General features: G+C 48.1%; 1 protein-coding gene across 1 annotated transcript in view; it reads right to left on the reverse strand.

Moving 5' to 3' along the window:
• LOC147120057 (caspase-8-like) overlaps positions 1-17,457 on the reverse strand; it is a 54,440-nt gene extending 36,983 nt beyond the window's left edge. Inside the window, exons 1-2 of the mRNA XM_085985573.1 lie at positions 17,373-17,457; positions 10,035-10,366 (exon numbers count right to left, since the gene is read on the reverse strand). Coding sequence (XP_085841699.1) covers positions 10,035-10,351 — 317 coding nt within the window. The 5' untranslated portion in view covers positions 10,352-10,366; positions 17,373-17,457. The remainder of the gene's footprint in view (positions 1-10,034; positions 10,367-17,372) is intronic.

A 17,457-nucleotide genomic window follows, 5' to 3' on the forward strand; every position in this document is an offset into this window, starting at 1 on the left:
TTTGCAGATGACACCAAATTGGGGGGTATAGTCAATACTGAGGAGGACTGCAGCAAATTACAAGAAGATAGGGAGCAGAAACAAAGGCCAACAGTAAAGAGGGTCAAAGTGCAGAAAAATATTAAACATGCAAAGTTGAAGGCACTTTATCTAAATGCACGTAGCATTCGCAACAAGGTGGATGAATTAATGGCACAAATAGAAGTAAATGGGTATGATGTAATTGCCATTACAGAGACATGGTTGCAGGGTAACCAAAGCTGGGAACTGAATGTTCCAGCCAGGGTACTCAACATTTAGGAGGGACAGACAAAAAGGAAAAGGAGGTGGCGTAGCGCTGTTAATAAGGGATGAGATCGGTACGGCAGAGATAAAAGATCTTGGCTCAGCAGATCATGATGTAGAATTGGAATCAGTTTGGGTGGAGCTGAGGAACTGCAAAGGGCGGAAAACATTGGTGGGAGTTGTGTATAGGCCACCAAACAGTAGTGGTAATGTAGGGCACAGTATCAATCAAGAGATTAGAAGTACATGTAACAAGGGCAATATGGTAATCATGGGGGACTTTAATCTACATATTGACTGGGCAAATCAAATTACCACTAATGGTGTGGAGGACAAATTCTTGGAATGCATGTGAGATGGTTTCCTGGATCAGTATGTGGAGGAACCAACCAGGGAACAGGCGATTCTGGATCTGGCACGGTGTAACGAGAAAGGGGTAATCAATAATCTTATAAAGGGGCCTTTAGGGACAAGTGACCATAATATGATTGAATTTTACATTAAGTTTGAGAGTGATATAGTCCAATCTGAAACTAAGGTCTTCAATCTAAACAGAGGAAACTACAAGGGTATGAGGGACAAGTTGGCCATGGTAGATTGGGAGACTACACTAAAAGGTATGAAGGTGGACATACAATGGCTAACATTCAAGGAAATAATGCGTAATTTGCAACAAAAAACATATATTCCTCTAGGGCATAAAAACCCAAAAGGAAAAGTGATCCAACCATGGCTAACAAAAGAAATTAAAGCTAGTATTAAGTCAAAGAAGGAAGCTTATAAAGTTGCCAGACAAAGCGGTCAGCCTGAGGATTGGGATCTTTTTAGAAGTCAGCAAAGGGGGACCAAGAAATTGATAAAGAAAGGGAAAATGGAATATGAGCACAAACTAGCGAAAAATATAAAAACGGATTGTAAAAGCTTCTATAGGTATGTGAAAAGGGAAAGACTGGTGAAGGTAACTGTAAGTCCTTTACAGTCAGAGAGGGGAGAATTTATAACGGGGAATGAGGAAATGGCAGAGAAATTTAATAAATACTTTGTTTCTGTCTTCACGGAGGAAAACACAAAAAATCTCCCAGAAATACGAGAAAACCAAGGGTGTGGCGAGAATGTGGAACTTAAAGAAATTATTAGTAAAAAAACAGTGCTAGCAAAATTAATGTGACTAAAAGTCGATAAATCCCAAGGACCGGATGACCTACATCCTAGGGTTTTGAAAGAGGTGGCCATTGGGATAGTGGATGCATTGGTTGTCATATTCCAAAATTCTAGATTCTGGAACGGTTCCTGCAGATTGGATGATAGCAAATGTAACCCGCTATTTAAGAAAGGAGGGAGAGAGAAAACGGGGAACTACAGACCTGTTAGCCTCGCATCAGTAGTTGGGAAAATGCTGGAATCTATTATAAAGGATGCAATAACTGGGCACTTAGAAACTAATAGTAAGATTGGGCAGAGTCAACATGGATTTATGAAAGGGAAATCCTGTTTGACAAACCTATTGGAGTTCTTTGAGGATGTAACTAGTGGAGTAGACAAAGGGGAACCGGTAGATGTGGTGTATTTGGATTTTCAGAAGGCCTTCGATAAGGTCCCACACAAGAGGTTGGTGAACAAAATTAGGGCACATGGAATTGGAGGTAATATACTAGCATGGATTGAGAATTGGTTAACAGACAGAAAACAAAGAGTAAGGATAAACGGGTCTTTTTCAGGATGGCAGGCTGTGACTAGTGGGGTACCGCAAGGATCGGTGCTTGGGCCCCAGCTACTCACAATCTATATCAATGATTTGGATGAGGGGACTAAATGTAACATTTCCAAATTTGCTGATGATACAAAGCTAGGTGGCAGTGTCAGTTGTGAAGAGGATGTGAAGAGGCGTCAAGGGGATCTCGACAGGCTCAGTGAATGGGCGAGAACATGGCAGATGGAATATAATGTTGATAAATGTGAAGTTATTCACTTTGGTAGAAAAAACAGAAAGGCAGAATGTTTCTTAAACGGTGAAAGATTGGGGAATGCAGATGCTCAAAGGGACCTGGTTGTCCTTGGACATGAGTCACTGAAAGTGAATGTGCAGGTGCAGCAAGCCATTAGGAAGGCAAATGGTATGCTGGCCTTTATTACAAGAGGATTTGAGTACAGGAAAAAAGAAGTCTTACTCCAATTATATAGGGCCTTGGTGAGACCACACCTAGAGTACTGTGTATAATTTTGGTCTCCTTACCTAAGGAAGGATATACTTGCCATAGAGGGAGTGCAATGAAGGTTCACGAGATTGATTCCTGGGATGGCGGGACTGTCGTATGAGAAGAGATTGAGTAAACTAGGCCTGTATTTTCTTGAATTCAGAAGAATGAGAGGGGATCTCATTGAAGCATACAAAATTATTACAGGGCTTGATAGGATGGATGCTGGGAGAATGTTTCCCTTGGCTGGGGAGTCTAGAACCAGGGGCCACAGCCTCAGGATAAAGGGTAGGCCATTCAGGACTGAGATGAGAAGAAATTTCTTCACACAGAGGGTGGTGAGTCTTTGGAATTCTCTACCCCAGAAGGGCGGTGGAGGCTTAGTCATTGGGTATATTCAAAACAGAAGTCGATAGATTTCTGACTAGTAAGGGCATCAAGGAATATGGCGATAGGGCCGGTGAATGGAGTCGAGGCAGAAGATCAGCTATGACCTCATTGAATGGCGGAGCAGGCTCGAAGGGCCTACTCCTGCTCCTATTTCTTATGTTCTTATATTAATAAACTTGCAGAATGAGCATATAATTGGCAAATTAATTTTAATACAGATAAGTGTGAGGTATTACATTATAGTAAGAAAAATAAGTTCACATATTAATTGGAAAATAAGAATCTAAATGGGGTGGAGAAGCAAAGGGATCTCGGAGTACAAATACACAAATCACTGAAAGTAGCGACACAGATTAATAAGGCCATAAAAATAAATCAAACCCAGCACCAGGATTTATTTCTAGGAGAATTGAATTGAAAAGTAGTGAAGTTATGTTAAACTTGTATCGAACCTTGGTTAGACCACACTTGGAGTACTGTGCACTGGAGAGGGTGCACAGAAGATTTACAAGGATGATACCAAAAATGCGAGGTTATACCGATCAGGAAAGGATGAACAGGCTGGGTCTCTATTCTCTTGCAAAGAGAAGGCTGAGGGGAGACCTAATAGAGGTCTTTAAAATTATGAAAAGTTTTGATAGAGTAGACAGAGAGAGAGAGTGTTTCCACTTGTGGAGAAGAGCAAAACTAGAGGCCATCAATATAAGATAGTCACCAAGAAATCCAATGGGGAATTCAGAAGAAACTTCTTTACCCAGAGAGTGGTGAGAATGTGGTACTCGCTACCACAGGGAGTGGTTGAGGCGAAAAGAATAGATACATTTAAGCGAAAGCTAGATAAGCACATGAGGGAGAAGGGAATAGAGGGTTATGCTGATAGTTAGCTGGGGAAAGATGGGAGGAGGCTGGAGTGGAGCATAAACACCGACATGGACCGGTTGGGCTGAATGCGTGTTTTTGTACTGTATGTTCTACGTAATTCTATGTAAGAGTAAAGCTCACTCTACACAACCCTAACAAACACTCCCAGACAGAAAAAGCATGGGTTAGATAAAGATTAACGCTTCCTATTCACTGTCCGATCAAACACTCCCAGGGCAGGTACAGTATGGGTTAGATACAGAGTAAATCTCCCTCTACACTGTCCCATTAAACACTCCCAGGGCAGGTCAAGCATGGGTTAGATACAGAGTAAAGCTCCCTCTACATTGTCCCATTAAACACTCCCAGAGCAGGTAATGCACAGGTTAGATACAGAGTAAAGCTCCCTCTACACTGTCCCATCAAACACTCCCAGGGCAGGTACAGCACGAGTTAGATACAGAGTAAAGCTCCCTCTACACTGTCCCACCAAACACTCCCAGGTCAGGTACAGCACAGGTTAGATACAGAGTAAAGCTCCCTCTACACTGTCCCATCAAACACTCCCAGGGCAGGTACAGCACGGGTTAGATACAGAGTAAAGCTCCCTCTACACTGTCCGATCAAACACTCCCAGGGCAGGTACAGCATGGGTTAGATACAGAGTAAAGCTCCCTCTACACTGTCCCACCAAACACTCCCAGGTCAGGTATGTTGTGTATGTACCTTTAAGGGAATAACTGGTCTTAGACTGCAGTACCGGCAGTGACCACCCCTGTATAAAAGGCCCTAGCAGGCTTCTGTAGTTTCAGTTTCAAGCTGCCTCTTGTTCAGTAAAGTACCTGTTAAACTGTTCTCCCGAAGTCCGTGTATTAGTGAGGCGCGGACTTTGCAGTGGCGATGAGTAAGTTAGAACTCACCTGCAGTGTGGCATCATCTCATGGGGATCTCGCCTGAAAGGAAGGTCCTGGAAGGTCATAGTCTGAGCAACGGGCGTCGACCGAGGGAAACCGCCCAAAGAATCCATCGGTGTTTGGAGAATTGTGGGAGAGACTGTGGTTCCAGCGAATCGTGCTGGTAGCAGGTAGCGCGCTGACCCTTCCGGACTGCGGCGGGCTCAAGCTCGATCGAGCGGCTCTACAAATCGGGCCGCGCAGCGTCGCCGGGAAAAGAAAACAAGAGAGAGAGGGTGGAGCGCACAGGGCGCGGTCGGGCTCAAGAACAGGACAGCGGAGAGAAACTAAACAGGGGGAAGGAAAGCGAGACGCGCCGAAGCTGCGGGTCGCCGCCATTACCCCGTAGAACGCTAGGAGCAGCGTGGCAGTAAGGGGAAGAAGCAAAAGCGCGGAAGGTGCCATTTTATCCCGTTGGGGAAGAAGCAAAAGCGCGGGAGGTGCCATTTTATTCCATTGGGGAAGAAGCAAAAGCGCGGGAGGCGCCATTTTAAATCGCCCAAGATGCCAAAAAGTGGCAGTATCACTGCTTTCAACAACGAGGTAGAAGACTGGACCACGTATGTAGAAAGAATCGAAGTGTACTGCAAGGCAAATGAGGTGGCCGATGGAAAGAGGGCGTCGGTATTATTAAATCTGATGGGTGCGAATACGTACGGCCTATTGCGGAATTTAATTACCCCAGCTAAACCAATGGAGAAAAGTTTTGAGGAGATTGTTCATATCTTACAGGAACACCTAAGCCCTACACCACTGCTGATGGCAGAAAGATTCAAGTTCCATAAAAGAAACCAGCACAAAGATGAGAGCAATGCTGACTATCTTACGGAACTACGCAAGTTATCGAAGCACTGCCACTTCGGAGCAGGACTGGCAGACACCTTACGGGATAAGTTTGTCTGCGGGCTCCAGAGTGAAGGAACCCAGAAACGACTACTTTCAAAAAAGGACCTGACGCTAGAACAGGCTTTCAGCGTGGCAGTATCCTACGAAGCAGCAGCACGGGGAGCTGCGGAAATACAACAGAAACCACAAGAATACAGCGCTAACGAAATGGCGTATGGAGCCGAAAAGTGCTATCGCTGCGGCAGAACAACCCATGAGCAGAAGGACTGCTGGTTTAAAGACAAAATATGCAGGCAATGCGGGAAAATGGGACATATAGCAAGAGTCTGCAGGTCGGGAAAGAAGACCAGCACGACAAGAACTACTAAGGAACAGTACAGGAAATTAAAGAAACTGACAGATAGTAGTTCAGAAGATCAGGAGAGTGATAAGGACTCCGGGAGCAGGCGACTAAGTTGTTTAAAGTTACACAACATGATCGCAAAAGAAGATCACCGAACCATTTGGGTCACCCTCATGATAGCAGGGTCCCCAGTGAAGATGGAATTGGACACAGGATCAGCCCTAACTGTCATGAATCGATGAGACTATGAGCGGCTATTCTCACACATACCCTTAAAGGACACGTCCATTGTATTGAAGACATACACGGGGCAAAAGGTCTACCCCAGAGGAAAAATAAGGGTGCCAGTTGAATATAACGGAAAGGAAACACAGAAACTATACATGTATATACTACGAGATGGAGGACCACCATTATTGGGACGTGAATGGATCCGAAGATTACAATTGGATTGGCATTCCATTCTGGCACTAACTGTGACTGACAAAAAAGATGATGACAGCGCACCTGGACGTCTGTCACAAATTCTATCTGACGCGGAAGAGGTGTTCCAACAAGGACTTGGGACTCTAAAAGGAGTAAAGGCAACCACAAAGATTGAGGATAACGCAACCCCAAAATTTTTCAAGGCCAGACCGGTGCCATACGCGATACGCCCAGCTGTGGAAGCTGAACTGGAGAGTCTGGAGCGTTCGGGGGTGCTGTCTAAGGTGGACTGGAGCGAGTGGGCCACACCCATCGTTCCTGTAATGAAGAAAGCATTGAGCAGCACGCCTGGGGAGCCAAGGAAGGTTCGCATCTGTGGGGACTTCAAGGTGACTGTGAACCCAGTCCTGCACACAGTACAGTATCCGCTTCCGCGGATAGAAGATATTTTCGCCTCACTATCTGGAGGGAAACGTTTTACAAAGATTGACCTGGCTCAAGCGTATCTACAAATGGAGGTGGAAGAAGCATCTAGGAAATACCTCACGATAAACACTCACAAAGGCCTTTACCAGTACAATTGACTGGTATTTGGGGTAGCATCGGCCCCGGCTATGTGGCAGAGAGCAATGGAACAAGTCCTGCAAGGGATCCCGGGAACCCAGTGTTATTTGGACGACATCCTGGTTACGGGCGAAAATGACAATGAACACCTTGCCAACCTGGAACAGGTGCTCACGAGATTGCAGGAATATGGGCTACGAGCCAACCGTCCCAAATGCGAGTTCTTCAGGAGACAAATCTCGTATTGTGGCCACATGATTGATGAGGAAGGGTTGCATAAGTGGCCGGACAAGATTGAGGCTGCAGTCAAGGCTCAGGCACCAGATAATGTGTCGCAACTGAGGTCGTTCCTCGGGTTGGTGAACTACTACCATAAGTTCTTGCCGAATTTATCTACAATTCTGCACCCACTGAACGCCCTCCTTCAAACTGGTGTAACATGGAAATGGAGTGATGAGTGTAAGCGTGCCTTTCAGGAATGTAAATGCCAAATCACTTCAAAAGAAGTATTGGCCCACTACAACCCAACACTGCCGATTCGGTTGGCATGTGATGCGTCACCTTACGGCATTGGAGCGGTGCTGTCACACAAATTCCTTGACGGTTCAGAGAGGCCAATAGCCTTTGCATCGCGCTCGCTAACCTCAGCCGAGCGTAACTATGCCCAGATTGACAGGGAGGCCCTCAGCCTGGTGTGGGGGGTGAAGAAGTTCAATCACTATCTGCACGGGCAGAAATTCACCCTACTGACTGATCATCAACCTCTGGTCTCAATCTTTAACCCAAAGAAGGGCGTTCCGGTGATGACGGCGCAACGGCTGCAAAGATGGTCACTTTTTCTAGGGGCATATCAGTATGACATAGAGTACAAAGGTACGAAACAACATGGAAACGCTGATGGGCTGTCGCGCCTACCGTTGCCTACGGCGGAAGAAGCACCTGCAGTGGACCCTGTGGAGATATTCCATGCGACCATAGTCAAATGTTTGCCTGTTACAAACGCAAGTATTGAGAAGGAAACCCGAAATGACCCAGCACTCTCTCGGGTCTATGATTTGACGGTGAAGGGATGGCCAGCATATGGCGACTCACTGTTGCCAGCATTCTCGCCAAGGAGAGAACAGCTGTCAGTGTGCCGGGGAACCTTGATGTGTGGATCCCGAGTGGTAATTCCACCCAAGTTGAGAAATAGAGTACTCAATGAGCTTCACGAGGGTCATCTGGGAGGGGTAAAAATGAAGAGCCTAGCCAGGGCGTTTGTGTGGTGGCTGGGAATCGATAAAGAAATCGAGGATATGACCAAGAGATGCACAGGATGCCAGAAGGTCCAAAATGCTCCACCACAGGCCCCGCTACATCCATGGGAGTGGCCCTCATCTCCATGGCAACGGGTACACATTGATTTCGCTGGTCCATTTATGGACTCAATGTTTCTAATCGCTGTGGACGCCCATTTGAAATAGCCAGAGGTCATTAAAATGTCCTCCACCACCGCGGAGAAAACTACTGCAGTCCTAAGGACCATCTTCGCCAGGAATGGGTTGCCAGAACAGATCTGTCCCGACAATGGCCCACAGTTTGTGTCTGAGGATTTCCGGAGGTTCCTGAGGAATAATGGGGTGAAACATTACACATCTGCCCCACATCATCCAGCCACAAATGGATTGGCTGAGAGGTTTGTTCAGACCTTTAAAAAGGCCATAAAGGCAATGTATAATGACGACATACCACTGCAACACAAGGTGGGTAACTTCCTGTTTGCTTACCGGAATGCGACACATGCAGTAACCAACCAAACTCCAGCCGTACTGTTTTTCAACCGGAGACTAAGATGTCGCTTGGATTTGCTCAAACCAAACATAAGACGAGATGTTGAGGATAAGCAGTTCCAGCACATAAATGAGAAGCCAACCAGGAGCTTCAAGATAGGGCAACCAGTCTTGGCCCGCGACTACCGAACAGAAAAATGGCAGCCAGGCACGATATGCACACAGCAGGGACCACTAATGTACACAGTGGACGTTGGAGAGAGCATCGTGAGACGCCATGCTGATCAGATTCTAGAGTCACAGGAACAAGCCAAACCTGTACTACAAATATGTGCACCTGGTAATGAGCCCGAAGTACAGATTGCGTCTACCTCAGAAGCAGGGGTATTGGAAGCTGACGAACTAACCAATGGCAATGAGCCAGAATTGACTCCACCGCCAGACCAGGCTACTCGAGAAAGGCGCTATCCAGTCCGGATCAGGAAGCCTCCTCAAAGACTGAACTTATAAATGACTATTTCCGTTGATGTATATATTACTGAGAAAATTGTAATTGTAATTAGTTATTATTTAGTTGTTAAATGAATGTTATGTACTGTTTATCTAAAAGGGGAGGGATTGTTGTGTATGTACCTTTAAGGGAATAACTGGTCTTACACTGCAGTACCGGCAGTGACCACCCCTGTATAAAAGGCCCTAGCAGGCTTCTGTAGTTTCAGTTTCAAGCTGCCTCTTGTTCAGTAAAGTACCTGTTAAACTGTTCTCCCGAAGTCCGTGTATTATTGAGGCGCGGGCTTTACAAGGTACAGCACGGGTTAGATACAGAGTAAAGCTCCCTCTAGACTGCCCCATCAAACACTCCCAGAGCAGGTGCAACATGGATTGGTTACAGAGTAAAGCTCCCTCTACACTGTCCCATCAAACACTCCCAGGGCAGGTACAGCATGGGTTAGATACAGAGTAAAGCTCCTTCTACACTGTCCCATCAAACACTCTCAGGGCAGGTACAGCATGAATTAGATACAGAGTAAAGCTCCCTCTAAAACATCCCATCAAACACTCCCAGGGCAGATACAAATATATTTAAATATTGTAACTCTTTTTATAAATACCCGTATTTATCGCGTTAATCAGATTTGAGAGTGGTCCTTCTCTCGTCCCCCAACACACAGCCTTGTTGGGAGGCTGGCTAACTGGGATCAGCTCATTTGCAAATGTTTCAGGGAATAGCCACTGCTGCTAGCCATGTGATTGACAGCTCCACTGGGAACCAGCCACATAGCTGGAGCACCTGACCCCACATAGCTTAGGCTTCCCCAGCATCTCCCCTCAATGCAATCCTCCTGAGATGAACATAAAGGAGGGTCGGTGCAGGTCCAGCTGGCCGTAAGGCCTTGCTCACCTGTACGATGAGATCCTTGCATTTCCTTTGCCCTTCAGCTTCTTGCAGACCTGGTATTTGTCGTAATTCATTCTCTTCAGGAGCCTGAACTGTTTGATCCGGTACAGGAGCTCAGCAACGATGAAGCTGTCGCTCACCTCAAGGAGGCCCTGCTCCTGCAGAACGCTGAAGAGTTTGTGCCCGGAATCAGCCCTATCAAGCCGGTTACTGCTCAACAAATCTCGGCAAAGGAACTTCATAGCCTTCAGCTCGTCGGAGCCCAGGTTCTCACTGATGTCATTGAGAAGGCCTTGGAATCGCAAGTTGGTGAAATCCATCCCCCCTTCGAACACCTGCATGAGCAGAGAGTGGATGAGTGTCAGACCCCCATTGCAGACTCCCCCTTCCACAAATACTTCCCCCACCCATTTGTTTCCTTCACCGCCCCATTCTACCCTCCCCATCCCCTTCATCTCCATCCGCACCCCCACCCCATTCTCCCCTCCTCTACCACATTCACCCCATGCCTCATTCTCTACCTTGGCTGATTGCCTCTCTCTCTAACCCAGGGGTCTCTGGACAGTGATCAGGAGCAGGAACCCTGGCTGATTCCCCCTCTCTCTAACCCACGGGTCTCTGGACAGTGATCAGGAACCCTGGCTGATTCCCCCTCTCTCTAACCCAGGGGTCACTGGACAGTGATCAGGAGCAGGAACCCTGGCTGATTCCCCCTCTCTCTAACCCAGGGGTCTCTGGACAGTGATCAGGAGCAGGAACCCTGGCTGATTCCCCTCTATCCCAGGGGTCACAGGACAGTGCTCAGGAGCAGGAATTCTGGCTGATTTCCCCTCTCTCTATCCCAGGGATTACTGGATAGTGATCAGGAGCAGGAACCCTGGCTGATGCCCCCTCTCTCTAACCTAGGGGTCACTGGGCAGTGATCAGGAGCAGCAGCCCTGGCTGATTCCCCCTCTCTCTCTAACCCAGGGGTCACTGGACAGTGATCAGGAGCAGGAAGCCTGGCTAATTTCCTCTCTTGCTCTCCGCCTCTCACACTGTTGCCGGGTCGGGACTGGCTACACGGCCCGGGATACAGTGTATCGCTGTGGGGAATGTGTCAGGGTCACAGGCGCCAGCCCTCGTCCAACCCCTGGGACCCCTTTATCCCAGGGGTCACAGGACAGTGATCAGGAGCAGGAACTCTGGCTGATTCCCCCTCTCTCTATCCCAGGGGTCACAGGACAGTGATCAGGAGCAGGAACTCTGGCTGATTCCCCCTCTCTCTATCCCAGGGGTCACAGGACAGTGATCAGGAGCAGGAATCCTGGCTGATTCCCCCTCTCTCTATCCCATGGATCACTGGATAGTGATCAGGAGCAGCAACCCTGGCTGATGCCCCCTCTCTCTAACCCAGGGGTCACTGGGCTGTGATCAGGAGCAGCAACCCTGGCTAATATCCCCTCTCTCTAACCCAGTGGTCACTGGACAGTGACCAGGAGCAGGAACCCTGGCTGATGCCCCCTTTCTCTAACCCAGTGGTCACTGGACAGCGATCAGGAGCAGGAACTGTAATGTATGTACCTTTAAGAGAGGACCTATCTTTTACAGCCCCTGTATACTGCAGTACCAGTAGTGACCACACCTGTATATAACACCGTGTAGTAATTTGTACAGTTAGTTCCAGCATACCCTCTGTTCAGTAAACACCTGTTATTACCGTTCTCCTGCAGTCCGTGTGTTATTTATACGCGGACACTACAGTGGCGACGAGCAGGTTCGAACTCACCTGCAGTACTGCATCACCTCACGGGGATCCATCCCTGAAAAGAAGCTTCTTGGAGGTCGAAGCCAGAGCAACGGGCGTCGACCGCGGGCAACCGCCCAGTGATCCATCGGAGTTCAGAGAATCGCAGGGGAGGCTGTGGAGGGCTGGGCTTGGTTCTCCAGTCAGGGTGTTCCAGCAAATCGGGCTGGTAGCAGGTAGTGCGCTGACCCTTCCCAGACTGCAGCGGGCTAGAGCTCGATCGAGCGGCTCTGCAAGGGGGCCGAGCAGCGTCGTTGGGAAGAAAAAGAGAGAGAGAGGGTGGAGTGCACAGGGCGCGGCCGGTGCTCAAGAGCCGGGCAGCGTTCAAGAAAATAAAAAAGGGGGAAGGAAAAGAGACGCGCAGTGGACAGCGTCGAAGAAGAAGAAAATGAAGAAAATTAATTAACAAAAGAGAGACGTGCAGAAAGCTGCGAGGCGTCGCCATTACTATTTAGAACGCTAGGAGCAGCGTTGGCAGCAGTGGGGGGAAGAAGGAAAAGCGCGGGAGGCGCCATTTTAATCCATTGGGGAAGAAGGAAAAGCGCGGGAGGCGCCATTTTAAACCACCCAAGGTACCGAAGAGTGGCAGCATCACTGCTTTCGACAACGAAATAGAAGACTGGACCACGTATGTGGAAAGAATTGAAGTGTACTGCAAGGCAAATGAGGTGGCCGATGAAAAGAAGGCGTCGGTATTATTGAATTTGATGGGCGCGAGAACGTACGGCCTATTGCGGAATTTAATTACCCCAGCTAAACCAATGGAGAAAAGCTTTGAAGAGATTGTCAATATCTTACAGGAACATCTAAACCCTACACCGCTGCTGATAGCAGAAAGATTCAAGTTCCATAAAAGAAACCAACACAAAGACGAAAGTAATGCTGACTATCTTACGGAACTACGCAAGTTATCGAAACACTGCCAGTTCGGAGCAGGACTGGCAGATACCTTAAGGGATAAGTTTGTCTGCGGGCTCCAGAGTGAAGGAACCCAGAAACGACTACATTCGGAAAAGGACCTTACGCTAGAAAAGGCTTTCAGCGTTGCAGTATCCTACGAAGCAGCAGCACGGGGAGCTGCGGAAATACAACAGAAACTGCAAGAATATAGCACCAATGAAATGGCATATGAAGCAGAAAAGTGCTATCACTGCGGCAGAACAACCCATGAGCAGAAGGATTGCTGGTTTAAGGACAAAGTATGCAGGCAATGTGGAAAAGTGGGACACAGCATGAGTCTGCAGGTCGGGAAAGAAAACCAACACTAAAAGAACTACTAAGGAAAAGTACAAGAAAGTACAAAAGATGACGGACAGTAGTTCAGAAGATCAGAAGAGTGATAATGACTCCGGGAGCAGGAGACTAAATTGTCTAAAGTTACACAACGTGATCACAAAGGAGGATCACCGAACCATTTGGGTCACCCTCATGATAGCAGGGTCCCAAGTAAAGATGGAATTGGACACAAGATCAGCCCTAACAGTCATGAATCGACGAGACTATGAGCGGCTATTCTCACACATACCCTTGAAGGAGACGTCCATTGTCTTGAAGACATATACGGGGCAAAAAGTCTAGCCCAGAGGAAAAATAAGGGTGCCCGTTAAATATAACGGCGCCCGTTAAATATAACGGCAAGGAAACACAGAAACTGTATCTATATATACTACAAGATGGAGGACCACCATTATTGGGACGTGAATGGATCCGAAAAATACAATTGGATTGGCATTCCATTCAGGCGCTAACTGTGGCTGACAAAAAGGATGACGACGTCACACCTGGACGACTGTCAAAAATTCTAACTGACGCGAAAGAAGTGTTCCAGCAAGGACTTGGGACTCTAAAAGGCATAACGGCAACGATAAAAATTGAAGATAACGCAAACCCAACATTTTTTTACGCTAGATCGGTACCGTATGCAATCCGCCCAGCCGTCGAAGCAGAGCTGGAGAGTCTGGAGCATTCGGGTGTGCTGTCCAAGGTGGACTGGAGCGAGTGGGCCACACCCATCGTTCCTGTAATGAAGAAATCATTGAGCAGCACGCCTGGGGAGCTGAAGAAGGTTCGCATCTGTGGGGACTTTAAGGTAACTGTGAACCCAGTCCTTCACACAGTACAATATCCACTTCCGCGGATAAAAGATATTTTCGCCTCACTATCTGGAGGGAAACACTTTACGAAGATTGATCTGGCCCAAGCGTATCTACAAATGGAGGTAGAAGAAGCATCTAGAAAATACCTCACGATAAACACTCACAAAGGTCTTTACCAGTACAACCGACTGGTATTCGGGATAGCATCAGCTCCGGCTATTTGGCAGAGGGCGATGGAACAAGTCCTGCAAGGGATCCCGGGGACCCAGTGTTATTTGGACGACATCCTGGTTACGGGCGAAAATGACAGTGAACACCTTGCCAACCTGGAGCAGGTGCTCACTAGATTACAAGAATATGGGCTACGAGCCAACCACCCCAAATGCGAGTTTTTCAGGAAACAAATCTCGTATTGTGGCCACGTGATTGATGAAGAGGGGTTACATAAGTCCCCAGACAAGATTGAGGCAGTAGTCAAGGCTCCAGCACTGGAAAATGTGTCGCAACTGAGGTCGTTCCTCGGGTTGGTGAACAACTACCATAAGTTCTTGCCAAGTTTGTCTACAATTCTGCATCCACTGAACGCCCTGCTGCAAACTGGAGTAGCATGGAAATGGAGTGATGAGTGTAAGCGTGCCTTTCAGAAATGTAAATGCCTAATCACTTCAAAAGAAGTATTGGCCCACTACAATCCAACACTACCGATTCGGTTGGCATGTAATGCGTCTCCCTACAGCATTGGAGCGGTGCTCTCGCACAAATTCCATGACGGTTCAGAGAGGCCAATAGCCTTTGCGTCACGCTCGTTAACCTCAGCCGAGTGTAACTATGCCCAGATTGACAGGGAGGCCCTCAGCCTGGTGTGGGGGGTGAAGAAGTTCAATCACTATCTGCACGGGCAGAAATTCACCTTACTGACTGATCACCAGCCTCTTGTCTCCATTTTTAACCCAAAGAAGGGCGTTCCGGTGATGACGGCGCAACGGCTGCAAAGATGGTCCCTTTTTCTAGGGGCACATCAATACGAAATAGAGTATAAGGGCACGAAACAGCATGGAAACGCTGATGGGCTGTCGCGCCTGCCGCTGCGTACGGTGGAGGAAGCACCTGCAGTGGACCCTGTTGAGATATTCCATTCAACCATAGTCGAATGTCTACCTGTTACAAACTCAAGTATAGAGAAGGAAACCCGAAATGACCCGACACTCTCTCTGGTCTATGATTTGACGGTGAAGGGATGGCCAGCACATGGCGACTCACTGTTGCCAGCATTCTCGCCAAGGAGAGAACAGCTGTCAGTGTGCCGGGGGACCTTGATGTGTGGATCCCGAGTGGTAATTCCACCCAAGTTGAGAGATAGAGTGCTCAATGAGCTTCATGAGGGTCATCTGGGAGGGGTAAAAATGAAGAGCCTAGCCAGGGCGTTTGTGTGGTGGCCGGGAATCGATAAAGAAATTGAGGAAATGACCAAGAGCTGCACAGGATGCAAGAAAGTCCAAAACGCTCCACCACAGGCCCTGCTACACCCATGGGAGTGGCCCTCATCTCCATGGCAACGGGTACACATTGATTTTGCTGGTCCATTTATGGACTCAATGTTTTTAATCGCCGTGGATGCACATTCGAAATGGCCAGAGGTCATCAAAATGTCCTCCACCACCACGGAGAAAACTATTGCAGTCCTACGGACCATCTTCGCCAGGAATGGTTTGCCAGAACAGATTTGCTCCGACAATGGACCACAGTTTGTGTCCGAGGATTTCCGGAGGTTTTTGAGGAATAATGGGGTAAAGCATTACACATCCACCCCATATCATCCAGCCACAAATGGATTGGCTGAGAGGTTTGTTCAAACCTTTAAAAAAGCAATAAAGGCGATGTATAACAACAACATACCACTGCAACACAAGGTGAATAATTTCTTGTTTGCTTACCGGAATGCGGCACATGCAGTCACCAACCAAGCTCCAGCCATGATGTTCTTTAACCGAAGGTTAAGACGTCGCCTGGATTTGCTCAAACCAAACATAAGACGAGATGTTGAGAATAAGCAATTCCAGCACATCAATGAGAAGCCAACCAGGAGCTTCAAGATAGGGCAACCAGTCTTGGCCCGCGACTACTGAACAGAAAAATGGCAGCCAGGAACGATATGCACACGGCAGGGACCACTAATGTACACAGTGGACGTTGGAGAGAGCATCGTGAGACGCCACGCTGACCAGATTCTAGAGTCACAGGAACAAGTCAAATCCATGCCACGATCATACGCACCTGGTGATGAACCCGAAGTACAGATTGCGTCTACCTCAGAATCAGTGGTATTGGAAGCTGATGAACCAACTAATGACAATGAGCCAGAATCGACTCCGCCTCAAGAACAGGATATTCGAGAAAGGCGCTATCCAGACAGGATCAGGAAGCCTCCTCAAAGACTGAATTTATAAATGATTACGTTCAGCTGATGTATATAGTACAAAGAAAATTGTAATTGTAATTAGTTATTATTTAATTTTTAAATGAATGTTATGTACTGTTTATCTAAAAGGGGAGGAATTGTAATGTATGTACCTTTAAGAGAGGAACTATCTTTTACAGCCTCTGTATACTGCAGTACCAGTAGTGACCACACCTGTATATAACACGATGTAGCAATTTGTACAGTTAGTTCCAGCATACCCTCTGTTCAGTAAACACCTGTTATTACCGTTCTCCTGCAGTCCGTGTGTTATTTAAACGCGGACACTACAGGAACCCTGGCTGATTCCCCTCTCTCTATCCCATGGATCACTGGATAGTGATAAGGAGCAGGAACCCTGGTTGATTTCCCGCTCTGTAACCCAGTGGTCACTGGACAGTGATCAGGAGCAGGAATCCTGGCTGATTTCCCTCTCTCTATCCCAGGGGTCACTGGACAGTGATCAGGAGCAGGAATCCTGGCTGATTTCCCTCTCTCTATCCCAGGGGTCACTGGACAGTGATCAGGAGCAGGAATCCTGGCTGATTTCCCCTCTCTCTATCCCAGGGGTCACTGGACAGTGATCAGGAGCAGGAACCCTGGCTGATTTCCCTCTCTCTATCCCAGGGGTCACTGGACAGTGATCAGGAGCAGGAATCCTGGCTGATTTCCCCTCTCTCTATCCCAGGGGTCACTGGACAGTGATCAGAAGCAGGAACCCTGGCTGATTTCCCCCTCTCTATCCCAGGGGTCACTGGACAGTGATCAGGAGCAGGAAGCCTGGCTGATTTCCTCTCTGTCTCTCCGCCTCTCACACTGTTGCCGGGTCGGGACTGGCTACACGGCCCGGGATACAGTGTATCGCTGCGGGGAATGTGTCAGGGTCACAGGCGCCGGCCCTCGTCCAACCCCTGGGACCAGGGACAGGCCAAGAGTGTGGAGGCTCCGGCCCGGTGCCTGTGTTTTGTTGCGGCGGCCGGCAGGCAGCAAGCGGCACTGACCTGGAAGAGCGGCCGGCGGTGGCGGCGGGGCTCCGGCCGGGACGGCCTGACTGCGGCCTCGGCGGACCCGGAAATGTGCTGTTCG

Source organism: Somniosus microcephalus, chromosome 4 (genome assembly GCF_052327205.1).
Source record: "Somniosus microcephalus isolate GS21.2 chromosome 4, FLI_Smic_1.0, whole genome shotgun sequence".
In the NCBI taxonomy this organism is placed as follows: Eukaryota; Metazoa; Chordata; class Chondrichthyes; order Squaliformes; family Somniosidae; genus Somniosus; species Somniosus microcephalus.